Source organism: Littorina saxatilis, linkage group LG9 (assembly GCF_037325665.1).
Source record: "Littorina saxatilis isolate snail1 linkage group LG9, US_GU_Lsax_2.0, whole genome shotgun sequence".
Lineage (NCBI taxonomy): Eukaryota > Metazoa > Mollusca > Gastropoda > Littorinimorpha > Littorinidae > Littorina > Littorina saxatilis.
In genome coordinates, this window is record NC_090253.1 from 2,874,708 (window position 1) to 2,889,737 (window position 15,030).

At 41.8% G+C, this 15,030-nt stretch overlaps 1 protein-coding gene across 1 annotated transcript in view; it reads right to left on the bottom strand.

Moving 5' to 3' along the window:
* Nucleotides 1-15,030, bottom strand: part of LOC138977004 (nitric oxide synthase-like) — a 151,254-nt gene that overhangs the window by 70,105 nt on the left and 66,119 nt on the right. The window contains exons 12-14 of the mRNA XM_070349895.1: nucleotides 3,394-3,538; nucleotides 2,867-2,971; nucleotides 557-606 (exon numbers count right to left, since the gene is read on the bottom strand). Coding sequence (XP_070205996.1) covers nucleotides 557-606; nucleotides 2,867-2,971; nucleotides 3,394-3,538 — 300 coding nt within the window. The remainder of the gene's footprint in view (nucleotides 1-556; nucleotides 607-2,866; nucleotides 2,972-3,393; nucleotides 3,539-15,030) is intronic.

Consider the following 15,030-nt stretch of genomic DNA (forward strand, 5'->3'; position numbering starts at 1 on the left):
GCTCCCGCGGAGGGAACGTATCAAAACTATTACAAAATGCGAAGAAGAGATAGCCACATGTATTTGTTTGTAAGTCTGTTTGCCAGATATAAAAAAGGACTGATTGTAACCGGGATACAAAACTGCTGGATTGAAACTTTTTATTAGATGGCCCGTTACATGTATGGCACACCTTCTTATCAACCTCTCTCTCAAGCCTCAATAAAAGGAGTCAAACACGTTACATGTATGGCACACCTTATGAACCTCTCTCTCAAGCCTCAATAAAAGGAGTCAAACACGTTACATGTATGGCACACCTTCTTATGAACCTCTCTCTCAAGCCTCAATACAAGGAGTCAAACATGTTACATGTATGGCACACCTTATCAACCTCTCTCTCAAGCCTCAATACAAGGATTCAAAAACGTTACATGTATGACACACCTTCTTATGAACCTCTCTCAAGCCTCAATAAAAGGAGTCAAAACAAACAAATGAAGCTGTGCATAAATTGAAATTCTAACTTGTAAGGGTAGAAGAGATTTCAAGGGTAGAATTGGTCCTACGGACTCACCTTCCTGATTTCTCTGGGTGTTCCATTTCAAACAGTGATTTCGCCAGCACCTGCAAAAGTATCAGTCCAGTTACATAATCGTAAATTTGCACACAGGGGTATAATATAAAAAAAACTTTACTATCCTAGATCAGAACTATACCTCCCCTTAAAGGCACAGTAACCATCACAGATACTGTTAGGCTTTTACACACAGTACAAACACCCTTTCATTTAAACACTCACCGATTTAAACACTCATCTAGGTGCCCTCTGTAAAGAGCGAGAAAATTTTCAAAGAATTTATTGTTGCGTGGTTTATCTTACCCCTGAGCCATCGTGAACCCGTGTGACCCAGTTTCCCTTTTTCACAATGTTGTTGGTTTGTAATTCGATGTGAGCTTATCTGCAATAGCAAGTTATTATGTACCTCTGACTATGCACGAAACAAATGGCTGTGGTTCACAAGAACTCTAGCGATGGCTTTTGACTGTTCAGAGGAACTGGCGATAGGCATTACCGTCGTCTGCTACGAGAACCACGACCTTGCGTGACCCTGCTTCCGGGCTTTTCTTTTTTCAAACTTTCAAAACTTCGAATTGTACTGATCTTTTCTTGGTGAAAAAAGAATTCTTTCGTGATTTAAGAATGTTTGTATGACAAGCTGTCAATTTATTATTTAGGTTTTAAAAGTTAGGTCTAGCGCAAAAGCGCACCACGGTCCGATTGTGTAAGGAGACAATCCGCAAAATTAAAGGCACAGTAAGCCTCCCGTAAACCACCACAGAGCTCCCTGAGCGTCTACATACAGTACAAGCATACTTCCATTTGAACGCTCACCGAACGGAAACATCCTGGCTGCTTTCTGTCGAGCGTGAGAAATTTTCAAAGAATTTATTTTCGTGGACTTGGTCTTTAACAACAATGGCGCCTCGTTTTGGTGCTGGACGGCTGTTATGAATATTCCCGGACAGTAAGCCTCCCGTAAACCATCACAGATACTGTCAGACTTTTACACACAATACAAACACCCTTCCATTTGAACGCTCACCAAACGGGAACATCCTAGGTGCCCTACGTAAAGAGCGAGCAATTTTTAAAGAATTAATTTTGCAGATTGTCTCGAACACTTTTTGGACCCATCCTGAACTCAAAAATGAGTTACTTCCCTTCGGGTCTCATTCTATCGATGTAAACTGGCGATAGCCGTGGATCGATGATTATCAGAATGTTTTTGGACCGTGGTGCGTTTTTGCGCTAGACCTAACTTTTAAAATCTAAATAATAAATTGACAGCTTGTTACACAAACATTCTTTAATCATAAAAGAATTCTTTTTTCATCAAGACAAGATCAGTACAATTCGAAGTTGTGAAAGTTTGAAAAAAAGAAAAGCCCGGAAGCAGGGTCACGCAAGGGTCGTAGCAGACGACGGTTTAGTGCATATCGCCGTTCCTCTCAACAGTCAAAAGCCATCGCTAGAGTTCTTGTGAACCACAGCCGTTTGTTTCGTGCATAAAAACGTGCTATTGTAGATAAGCTGACATCGAGTCGCATTCAAATGACTAACTGACGACTACATTGTGAAAAAGGGAAACTGGATCACACGGGTTCACGATGGCTCAGGGGTAAGATAAACCACGCAAAAATAAATTCTTTGAAAATTGTTCGCTCTTTACGGAAGGCACATGGGATGTTCTCAATCGGTGAGTGTTTAAATGAAAGGGTATTTGTACTGTGTGTAAAAGCCTGACCGTATCTGTGATGGTTTACGGGAGGCTTACTGTGCCTTTAATTCTTTGAAAATTGCTCGCTCTTTACGTAGGGCACCTAGGATGTTCCCGTTCGGTGAGCGTTCAAATGGAAGGGTTTTTGTACTGTGTGTAAAAGCCTGACAGTATCTGTGATGGTTTACGGGAGGCTTACTGTGCCTTTAACTGCCGTATCACGTCGCCGGTTCTGATGACAGCAACAAGGATGAAAACTCTTACAAGGGAAACAACCGCTGTAAATTGTTTATTGACTTGCAGCAAGCTGATTGTCTCCCTTGAAGACCATCTCTCAGCTTTGGGAAGGTTGTAATGCTTATGATTTTTCATCTGAATTCTTTAATCGAATTTCTCCGGTATTCTCATGTTTCACAAGTGTTTAATAAAGGTTTTGCCCCTTTGGTGCTTAGAAACCAAACTAAAAATGTAAACAAATATTGAACATATGAATGCAGACATAAAAATCATAAGTTATTACAGGGTTCAAGGGGTTGCTTTAGAATACACGTACATGTTATTTTGTTCTGTTTTAGGGGCCAAACAAATACAAAAAGTTGACTGACCTCCCCATTCTCCGGAGGGTCACCGTTGCCAAACGTACTGGTGACCACAAGGACCAGGGACTCGTGTTCAAGCTGAATGACGTCATACGAGTCCATGCACACCACCTGAAATCATTCAAGGTGAATTTATTATGCGATCATATTTACAGGGAATTATTTGCTACACTAGGAACACTCTTTGCTTTAAGCTTGTTTTATACACAATCGTTTCACATAAACAACAATTAGAACGACAACAAGAAAAATGCTTATGGTCATACACGTTCCCCCAAAATAAAAAATAATACATGTTTAAGATAACATGGTTAACAATTAATGCAATCATCACCTACCTGACTTAGATCATATTTCATTATTATTTTACGTAAGAGAAACTTTAAAAGAAGTCGTCCAGTTCAAAGGTCACTTGGTCGACGTGCTAGTGAATATTTTGTGTTGTCTATGAAACAGAATTCACTTTTCAGAAACTAACTTTTCACGTTTCTTCGATTTTTAAACAAATATAAAAACAATCAGGCAGGTCTTACCCTGGCGTCAAAGGCGTGTTTGAAGATCTCACAGAGCGTGGTGGCGAATCGCTCAGACTTGCCGGTCTCTGTGGCGTACATGATGGTGCACTTGACTCGCCGGGCCAGCGCACGGCCCATCAGCTTGGCCGAGAACCTGACCGCCCTAAGGATGGAAATAGCAGTATAACACAATGACAAACAAGCAGGTACAATAACTTGGCAACCCTAAGGATGGAAATAGAATTATAACAACAGGACAAACAAGCAGGTACGATAACTTGGCAACCCTAAGGATGGAAATAGAATTATAACAACATGACAAACAAGCAGGTACGATAACTTGGCAACCCTAAGGATGGAAATAGAATTATAACAACATGACAAACAAGCAGGTACAATAACTTGGCAACCCTAAGGATGGAAATAGAATTATAACAACATGACAAACAAGCAGGTACAATAACTTGGCAACCCCAAGGATGGAAATAGAATTATAACAACATGACAAACAAGCAGGTACAATAACTTGGCAACCCCAATGATGGAAATAGAATTATAACACAATGACAAAAAACAAGCAGGTACAATAACTTGGCAACCCCAAGGATGGAAATAGAATTATAACACAATGACAAACAAGCAGGTACGATAACTTGGCAACCCTAAGGATGGAAATAGAATTATAACAACATGACAAACAAGCAGGTACGATAACTTGGCAACCCTAAGGATGGAAATAGAATTATAACAACATGACAAACAAGCAGGTACGATAACTTGGCAACCCTAAGGATGGAAATAGAAATATAACACAATGACAAACAAGCAGGTACGATAACTTGGCAACCCTAAGGATGGAAATAGAATTATAACAACATGACAAACCAGCAGGTACGATAACTTGGCAACCCTAAGGATGGAAATAGAATTATAACAACATGACAAACAAGCAGGTACAATAACTTGGCAACCCTAAGGATGGAAATAGAATTATAACAACATGACAAACAAGCAGGTACGATAACTTGGCAAACCTAAGGATGGAAATAGAATTATAACAACATGACAAACCAGCAGGTACGATAACTTGGCAACCCTAAGGATGGAAACAGAATTATAACAACATGACAAACAAGCAGGTACTATAACTTGGCAACCCTAAGGATGGAAATAGAATTATAACAACATGACAAACAAGCAGGTACGATAACTTGGCAACCCTAAGGATGGAAATAGAATTATAACAACATGACAAACAAGCAGGTACTATAACTTGGCAACCCTAAGGATGGAAATAGAATTATAACAACATGACAAACAAGCAGGTACGATAACTTGGCAACCCTAAGGATGGAAATAGAATTATAACAACATGACAAACAAGCAGGTACTATAACTTGGCAACCCTAAGGATGGAAATAGAATTATAACAACATGACAAACCAGCAGGTACGAGGACGTTGATATGGCTGTCCTTAACTGGGCGAAGTCGTCTGCGCGAGGTATTTTTCGCGAAGCTGGCCTCACGGAGCTGTAGTACTGAGTTTTCGGTAAAAACAAAAGACTTCCCGAAGCTGGCCTCACGGAGCTGTAGTACTGAGTTTTCGGTAAAAACAAAAGACTTCCCGAAGCTGGCCTCACGGAGCTGTAGTACTGAGTTTTCGGTAAAAACAAAAGACTTCGCGAAGTCGACTTCGGGCTGAATTAAGGACCGCCTTTATGCCCAATCGGCGTAACATCCGTCGGCGTGACGTGCGCGCCTTTATGCCCAATCGGCGTAACATCCGTCGGCGTGACGTGCGCGCCTTTATGCCCAATCGGCGTAACATCCGTCGGCGTGACGTGCGCGCGCGAACAAGGACAACAATAGACGACCTCCGGATATAACTCTGTCAGGCTTGTTGGGTTGTAAGAGAGTGAATATTCTGTTTTTACATTTAGTCAAGTTTTGACTAAATGTTTTAGCATAGAGGGGGAATCGAGACGAGGGTCGTGGTGGTGTATGTGTGGGTGTGTGTGTGTCTGTGCATGTGTGGGTGTGTGTGTGTGTGTGTGTGTGTGTGTGTGTGTGTGTGTGTGTGTGTGTGTGTGTGTGTGTGTAGAACGATTCAGAGTAAACTACTGGACCGATCTTTATGAAATTTGACATGAGAGTTCCTGGATATGATATCCCCGGACGTTTTTTTCTTTTTTTCGATAAATGTCTTTGATGACGTCATATCGGGCTTTTTTTGTAAAAGTTGAGGCGGCACTGTCACACCCTCATTTTTCAATCAAATTGATTGAAATTTTGGCAAAGCAATCTTCGACGAAGGCCGGACTTCGGTATTGCATTTCAGTTTGGTGGCCTAAAAATTAATTAAGTAGAAGTGCAACGCCAAGGCACTGCATACCCCAGCGAAAGACAAACCTCTCTCTTACTCTCTCTCAAACACAAACGAACACACACACACACACACACACACACACACACACACACACACACACACCCACACACACGCACACTGTGACCGTGGCACACACACCGCACCCACGGCACACACACACCCCAAGTTACACACGTACACACTCACCGTCTCACACGCACTCACTCACTCTCTCCCACACACTTCATGCACACAAAACACCCCCCCCCCCCCATACGGCGTACATATAGACAGACGGACATACACACCTTTACAAACAAACACACATACGCCCACCCACTCTCTCTTTCTCTTTCTTTCTCTCTCTCTCTCTCTCTCTCTCTCTCTCTCTCTTATACAAATACACACCCACACACACATACATACGCACGCATGCACGCACACACACACACACACACACACACACACACACACACACACACACACACACACACATTGACTCACACAAATCTCATACACACAAAACACACACTCATACGCACATAGACCGGCACGGTTGGCCTAGTGGTAAGGCGTCCGCCCCGTGATCGGGAGGTCGTGGGTTCGAACCCCGGCCGGGTCATACCTAAGACTTTAAAATTGGCAATCTAGTGGCTGCTCCGCCTGGCGTCTGGCATTATGGGGTTAGTACTGGGACTGGTTGGTCCGGTGTCAGAATAATGTGACTGGGTGAGACATGAGGCCTGTGCTGCGACTTCTGTCTTGTGTGTGGCGCACGTTATATGTCAAAGCAGCACCGCCCTGATATGGCCCTTCGTGGTCGGCTGGGCGTTAAGCAAACAAACAATTACGCACACAGACGGACACAAACACACCTTAAACACATATACACACTCATTCACACGTGAACAGCTCAGATCATGGGTAATTTTAACACCTTCACATTTAAATGCTTATTTTATAGCCATCCATTGAATTGAGAAGAAAACAAAGCATACTAAACTGCTAAGCATGAATCAAACAATAAGAAAATAAAAAGAACCAACAGCATCGTTTTGTATGTGTGGGTAGTAAACACGTTTTATTTACAAAACACGGCGGAAAATGGCGACAAATTTGTTGCACAGCGACAGGTCACTTTCTTCAACCAAGGCCAGTACTTTCATACATGACAAAGGAAAGCAAATATGGCCTGAAAAATAAAGTTATAGTGTTCCTTTGCGTGTCTGAGTGATAAATAGAGCTTAAACAATGACCACGAGTTGATTACTGGAAAATAAACCACGAGTGGGTATTTGCAGCCGCTTGGTAATTCACGAGTGTGCGGAGCACACGAGTGAATTACCAAGCGGCTGCAAATACCCACGAGTGGTTTATTAGAGCTTAAACAATGACCACAAGTTGATTACTGGAAAATAAACCACGAGTGGGTATTTGCAGCCGCTTGGTAATTCACGAGTGTGCGGAGCACACGAGTGAATTACCAAGCGGCTGCAAATACCCACGAGTGGTTTATTTTCCAGTAATCAACGAGTTGTCGTCATTGTTTAAGCTATTTATACAACGAACAACACGGGTCGAACATGCAGTCATGCAGACGACATTTTGTACGCAATTTCATTTCAGCCTAATCACTCAGAGTGTCAAATGCGCGTCATTCAAATAGTCCCTATTCTTTTACTTTATTCTTAGTCTCCGACTCGTCCGCATTATTCTTGTCTGGTCTAAATATCGAACCCCGTTGCTACGATTAAAACACAATAGCGTTTATATAGCTATTCTGACATTACATTCTGTGTTAAAATCATGTTTTTGTCAGCAACAAGGACCAGAATGGTCCATGTCGTTGATAGCAGACGACGGTTCCCTTTCCGCATGAAGCCACGGAAATAACCGAACATTGAAAAACCCACGGACATGTATTACGGAGAAAACTCGGGATAACCGGATGTTTAGCATTACGTCAATATGCTAGGAATCATATGACGTCATGACGTATCGTGCTTGCCTACGTAGATTGTATATGTTCGAAAGTCTGACTTCTGTTGTGAATTCGCGTGGTGAAGACTGCGGTAAATCTGTAGATGATAAGAGAACAAGGATTGTCTCAGAAGAAACGACTAAATGTTTCAGACCGGTAACTTCATTTCAACATTGCACTAGATCTATATAATGGACGTTCTATGAGACAGAAGAGTTTGCTGATTTTGTGTTAAACATTGGAGAGATCGTCTGCTAGAATCAGAGATAGGTCGCTTCAGATTGCAGCTTCTGGAAATTTGCAAGGTTTGTTGCCTGTTAAAGAACTGGATTTTACACGTACAGTAAGCAACAACAAAAACACACACAAAGCAAATGGCATCGTCTGTCGACTAGTCACAGAAACAAACCTGGCGAGGTATGCGTGTACTTCATACACGTCAGCCATTGTTGTTACAGTTTTGAGTCAACGTTGTACGTATTCTTCCGCAACAGGGTCCAATCGTCTGGGTTTCAAATGTTCTAAAAATAAATTCTAGTGTTGATTATTTTTTAGCCCTCTTTATTCTTACTTCGAATAATCCACGTGTGATTTTTGGTGTAATCAAAGTAGTTCGTTCTAATTTCTCACTTGTCTAAAAATAATCAACTAGATTTAATCTACCCCTCGGTTGCATTGCAGGAGTTGTATAAACTGTTTTATACAACTCCTGCAATGCAACCGAGGGGTGGATTAAATCTAGTTGATTATTTTTAGACAAGTGAGAAATTAGAACGAACTACTTTGATTAAACCCAAAATTCACACGTGGATTATTCGAAGTAAGAATAAAGAGGGCTAAAAAATAATCAACACTAGAATTTATTTTTAGAAAATTTGAAAGCCAGACGATTGGACCCTGTTGCAGAAGAATACGTACAATGTTGACTCAAAACTGTAACAACAATGGCTGACGTGTATGCCTAGTCGACAGACAATGCCATTTGCTTTGTGTGTGTTTTTGTTGTTGCTTACTGTACATGACATACATTACGTGTAAAATCCAGTTCTTTAACAGGCAACAAACCTTGCAAATTTCCAGAAGCTGCAATCTGAAGCGACCTATCTCTGATTCTAGCAGACGATCTCTCCAATGTTTAACACAAAATCAGCAAACTCTCCTGTCACATAGAACGTCCATTATATCTAGTGCAATGTTGAAATGAAGTTACCGGTCTGAAACATTTAGTCGTTTCTTCTGAGACAATCCTTGTTCTCTTATCATCTACAGATTTACCGCAGTCTTCACCACGCGAATTCACAACAGTCAGACTTTCGAACATGTATACAATCTACGTAGGCAAGTATGATACGTCATGACGTCATAGGATTCCTAGCATATTGACGTAATGCTAAACATCCGGTTATCCCGAGTTTTCTCCGTAATACATGTCCGTGGGTTTTTCAATGTTCGGTTATTTCCGTGGCTTCATGCGGAAAGGGAACCGTCGTCTGCAATCAACGACATGGACCATTCTGGTCCTTGCTGCTGACAAAAACATGATTTTAACACAGAATGTAATGTCAGAATAGCTATATACACGCTATTGTGTTTTAATCGTAGCAATGGGGTCCGATATTTAGACGAGACAAGTATAATGCCGACGAGTCGGAGACTAAGAATAAAGTAAAAGAATAGGGACTATTTGAATGACGCGCATTTGACACTCTGAGTGATTAGGCTGAAATGAAATTGCCTACAAAATGTCGTCTGCATGACTGCATGTTCGACCCGTGTTGGTCGTTGTATAAATAGCTTAAACAATGACAACTCGTTGATTACTGGAAAATAAACCACTCGTGGGTATTTGCAGCCGCTTGGTAATTCACTCGTGTGCTCCGCACACTCGTGAATTACCAAGCGGCTGCAAATACCCACTCGTGGTTTATTTTCCAGTAATCAACTCGTGGTCATTGTTTAAGCTCTATTTAACCAACTATCTTCTGAAACGTAATTGCACTCAGCAGATTTGTCTTCCGCTCATAACTTTCGTGTCACACGGTCTTTGCGACAAACAGATAGATCGCATTCTCGCAGAAAATCATTGACAACACAGACCAGTCATTTTTAGCATTGCATTTGGGAAGGGCTACTATTATAGTGTGTTTTAAGAAAGAAAAACATTATAGTATCGGCAGAACACGACCAAATGAGTTTTTGTGTCACAACGTTATGGGCGTGAGATTTGTTAAACTTTTTGTTCTCACACTGTTGCAAAATCATTGACAACACAGACAAGTCAGTTTTAGCATAGACATTGGGAAGGGCTACTATTATAGTGTGTTTTAGGAAAGAAAAACATTATAGTATCGGCAGAACACGACCAAATAAGTTGCGTTATGGGCGTGAGATTGTTTTTTTTCACACTGCAGATCATATCTCAAAAACTACTGAGTGGATCTTTATGAAATTTGATATGGATATTTTTGACTGGATTTTCTCATAGAAGGTTTTTCCGTTTATTGATAGGACAGTTTGATGACGTCATATTTTACCGTTTGCCAAAAGGTCGAGGCAGCACTTTCACAGTTACAGTTTTTCATCAATTTGATCGAATTTCTTATCACACAATCTCAGATCTAGGCCGGATTATGGGATTGCATTTCAGTTTGGTCACTTAAAGTTTTGTTATTGAAAAGTTTGTTCGAAATATGTCATTTTTTCAAAATTTTAAAAACTAATATTTGAAACAAAAAATTTATATTGGTGTATTCCCTATTGCGTCCTGTATCTAAAACTATATAGTTTTGTTGTTTTGTATTGATAATTATGCTTAAAAATGAAGAAAACCGATAAATAACCACTATCTTTATTTATGAAAAAAGACACTTAAAAACAACTTCTATCTATTCCTTACCATTTTCTGATTCCAAATATATATAGTTTCATGGTGTTTGACGTTGAAAATAGGCTAAAACTTAACAAACTCGGATCGTTGAATGGAAATTATACTTCCAAGCTCCGTGCAGCTGACAACATGATAAAAACACGTCATTTCAAGTGTGGAACACGCTCATGACGTCATACTGAAAGGTGATGAATTATGGCTTCACCTTGCGATGTTTCATTTCAAACATGGTAACATTTTTAAAGGGGTTTCTTTCTCAGATTTCTGTTTGCCCTCTGTCTGTCTCTCTATGTCTCCGTCTGTCTGACTGATTCAATTAAATGTGTAATTACTTAGTTTTGCAAAAGTTAAACTAAGTAGGATATACCTAATTGATTCAGGTCTCTAAATTCTTATTGTAAAATAGTGAGTTTTATTCAAAACATTTAATTGGTGTTTTAAACTCAATAATGGGGCATGCTGTGATGAGCAGAAGAATGTGTGCTTACGAGCAGAAAAAGCCCATCAAAGTCAAGAATCGTGTTTTTCTTTTTCTATTTTCACCTTGTAGCTTCATACTTTACAAACAAACACACATACACACACACACATACACTTACGCACACGCACAAGCACACACCCACCCACCCACTCTCTCTCTCTCAAACACACACACACACACGCACACACAAACACACACACACACCCCCCAAGTCACACACGCACACATACACACACTCACTCACACGCACTCACTCACTCTCTCACAAAAACTTCATACACACAAAACACACACCCATTCCCACATATGGACAGACGGACATACACACCTTTACAAACAAACACACATACACGCACACACACGTACCTAAAGTGTTGATGGTTACCTAAGAGGCGGCACTGGGTGTAGTGCCTTTCTAGTGCACTTGCACTACAACAGCACTGGGTGCAGTACTCGCTCCGGCATCGAAGAATTTTGCACTAAAAAATGCACAAAATTTGACCTATTTCGTCGTTCTTTCCGTCAAAAAAGTCAATTTAACGGTGTTAAATGAAGCGACCATCCACACAATTAGGTTGCCATCCAGAGTTTAGGTTGCCATCCACGTGTGGATGGTTGCCTTATGGTGATTTAGGCAACCAAACCTGTGGAAACGGGGGTACACACAAATACACACACACACACACCACACACACTCACACGAGTACAGACTCATGCACGCGTGCGCACACACACACACACACACACACACACACACACACAAACAGTAACACTAACGGGCGGGGATATAGCTCAGTTGGTAGCGCGCTGGATTTGTATTCAGTTGGCCGCTGTCAGCGTGAGTTCGATCCGGAAATTTATTTCAGAGTCAACTTTGTGTGCAGACTCTCTTCGGTGTCCGAACCCTCCCCCCGTGTACACTACATTGGGTGTGCACGTTAAAGATCCCACGATTGACAAAAGGGTCTTTCCTGGCAAATTTGCTTAGGCACAGTTAATAATTGTCTACCTATACCCGTGTGACTTGGAATAATAGGCCGCGAAAGGTAAATATGCGCCGAAATGGCTGCAATCTACTGGCCGTATAAAATTTCATCTCACACGGCATCACTGCAGAGCGCCTAGAACTGTACCCACGGAATATGCGCGATATAAGCGTCATTGATTGATTGATTGATGTGCCTGTTACTGTTTCACACAGACAAGAGCAAAATGCACTAATGATTGAAGGAAGTATGTTGTACAACAACATTCTTTTACACTTTTATGTACATGAACAAATAATACCCATCTGATGTCACCTAGGGCCAAGTACGATAGTTTCTCTCCGGATTGACGTACAAACAGCGTCAGGGCCGCTTCAAACTTACATACGGATTACGATTCCTATCCCCAGTTTCTCATGTTGGTAACCACTGGCTATTTGTCAGATGTGTCGTTCTCCCACATTTGAACGATGCTGTAAGCTTAGTGCGAGCCGGTCAAAATGCCCTTTAGTTGTCAAACCACGTTCTCTTTTTCCGCGCAAACTGTTTTGCGTTCCGGACCGGAACACACTTCGGAGATGATCATTGACTATTTCTGATTGGACAATGATGCCAACGCCCACATGACCCTAGCTTCAATGTCAAGGTCGGAAAGTCGTGAATATAGCGTTCGTGGGATACCTCCAGCTTCGCTGGGAATATAAAAACTATGATCAAAATTAAATTTCCGAAATCGAGTTGAAAACAATTTCATCCTATTCCTTGTTGGTTCCTGATTCCAAAAACATATAGATATGATATGTTTGGATTAAAAACACGCTCAGAAATTTAAAACGAAGAGAGGTACAGAAAAGAGTACTATGCAGCACAGCTTCTTCTTCTTCTTCTTCTTCTTCTTCTACGTTCCCGGGTGCAGCACAGCGAAACCACTACCGCGCTAAACAGGCTCGTCAGTTTCACTGCGTTTTGCACGAGCGGCGGACTACTGTCATTGTGAAAAAATGCAGTGCGTTCAGTTTCATTCTGTGAGTTCCACAGCTTGACTAAATGTAGTAATTTCGCTTTACGCGACTTTTTTTTCATTGAGGCAGGATTTCCACACGTGCTCCTTGTCCGCGTGTTTCAGACACACCCCTCGCTAGTGACTAGCCTATAATGTTACGTGTTTCAGACACACCCCTCGCTAATGACTGGCCTATAATGTTACGTGTTTCAGACACACCCCTCGCTAGTGACTAGCCTATAATGTTACGTGTTTCAGACACACCCCTCGCTAATGACTGGCCTATAATGTTACGTGTTTCAGACACACCCCTCGCTAGTGACTAGCCTATAATGTCACGTGTTTCAGACACACCCCTCGCTAATGACTGGCCTATAATGTCACGTGTTTCAGACACACCCCTCGCTAGTGACTGGCCTATAATGTCACGTGTTTCAGACACACCCCTCGCTAATGACTGGCCTATAATGTCACGTGTTTCAGACACACCCCTCGCTAATGACTGGCCTATAATGTCACGTGTTTCAGACACACCCCTCGCCAATGACTGGCCTATAATGTCACGTGTTTCAGACACACCCCTCGCTAATGACTGGCCTATAATGTCACGTGTTTCAGACACACCCCTCGCCAATGACTGGCCTATAATGTCACGTGTTTCAGACACACCCCTCGCTAATGACTGGCCTATAATGTCACGTGTTTCAGACTCACCCCTCGCTAATGACTGGCCTATAATGTCACGTGTTTCAGACACACCCCTCGCTAATGACTGGCCTATAATGTCACGTGTTTCAGACACACCCCTCGCTAATGACTGGCCTATAATGTCACGTGTTTCAGACACACCCCTCGCTAATGACTGGCCTATAATGTCACGTGTTTCAGACACACCCCTCGCCAATGACTGGCCTATAATGTCACGTGTTTCAGACACACCCCTCGCTAATGACTGGCCTATAATGTCACGTGGCAAAGTTTAATTCACTAAAAGCAAGAATATTCACTCTTTCACAACCGATACAAACCCGACAGCTATTTCCGAACTTAGTCTATTGACGACTTAATGTATGGTTTGGGACTTAGCCCATGGTGGCCGCCGTTATAAGCACTAATACCGAATACGTCTTCCACTTTACAATCGACATTTCTTTAAAACAAGAAGACATTAGTTGGTTCAATGACGTCAGTCCCTTGAATAAGCTATTTGCCCTGGAGTTATCAGTCATTCAAAGGTTAAAGGCAGAGTAAGCCTCCCGTAAACCATCACAGATACGGTCAGGCTTTTACACACAGTACAAACACCCTTTCATTTAAACACTCACCAATTGAGAACATCCTAGGTGCCCTCCGTAAAGAGCGAACAATTTTCAAAGAATTTATTTTTGCGTGGTTTATCTTACCCCTGAGCCATCGTGAACCCGTGTGATCCAGTTTTCCCTTTTCACAATGCAGTCGTCATAGTTAGTCATTTGAATGCGACTCGACGTGAGCTTATCTACAATAGCACGTTTTTTTATGCACGAAACAACGGCTGTGGTTCACAAGAACTCTAGCGATGGCTTTTGACTGTTGAGAGGAACGGCGATTTGCACTGATAAACCGGCCGTCGTCTGCTACGACCCTTGCGTGACCCTGCTTCCGGGCTTTTCTTTTTTATATTTAGTCAAGTTTTGACTAAATATTTTAACATCGAGGGGGAATCGAAACGAGGGTCGTGGTGTATGTGCGTGCGTGTGTGCGTGTGTGCGTGCGTGCGTGCGTGCGTGTGTGTGTGTGTGTGTGTGTGTGTGTGTGTGTGTGTAGAGCGATTCAGACTAAACTACTGGACCGATCTTTATGAAATTTGACATGAGAGTTCCTGGGTATGAAATCCCCGAACGTTTTTTTCATTTTTTTGATAAATGTCTTTGATGACGTCATATCCGGCTTTTCGTGAAAGTTGAGGCGG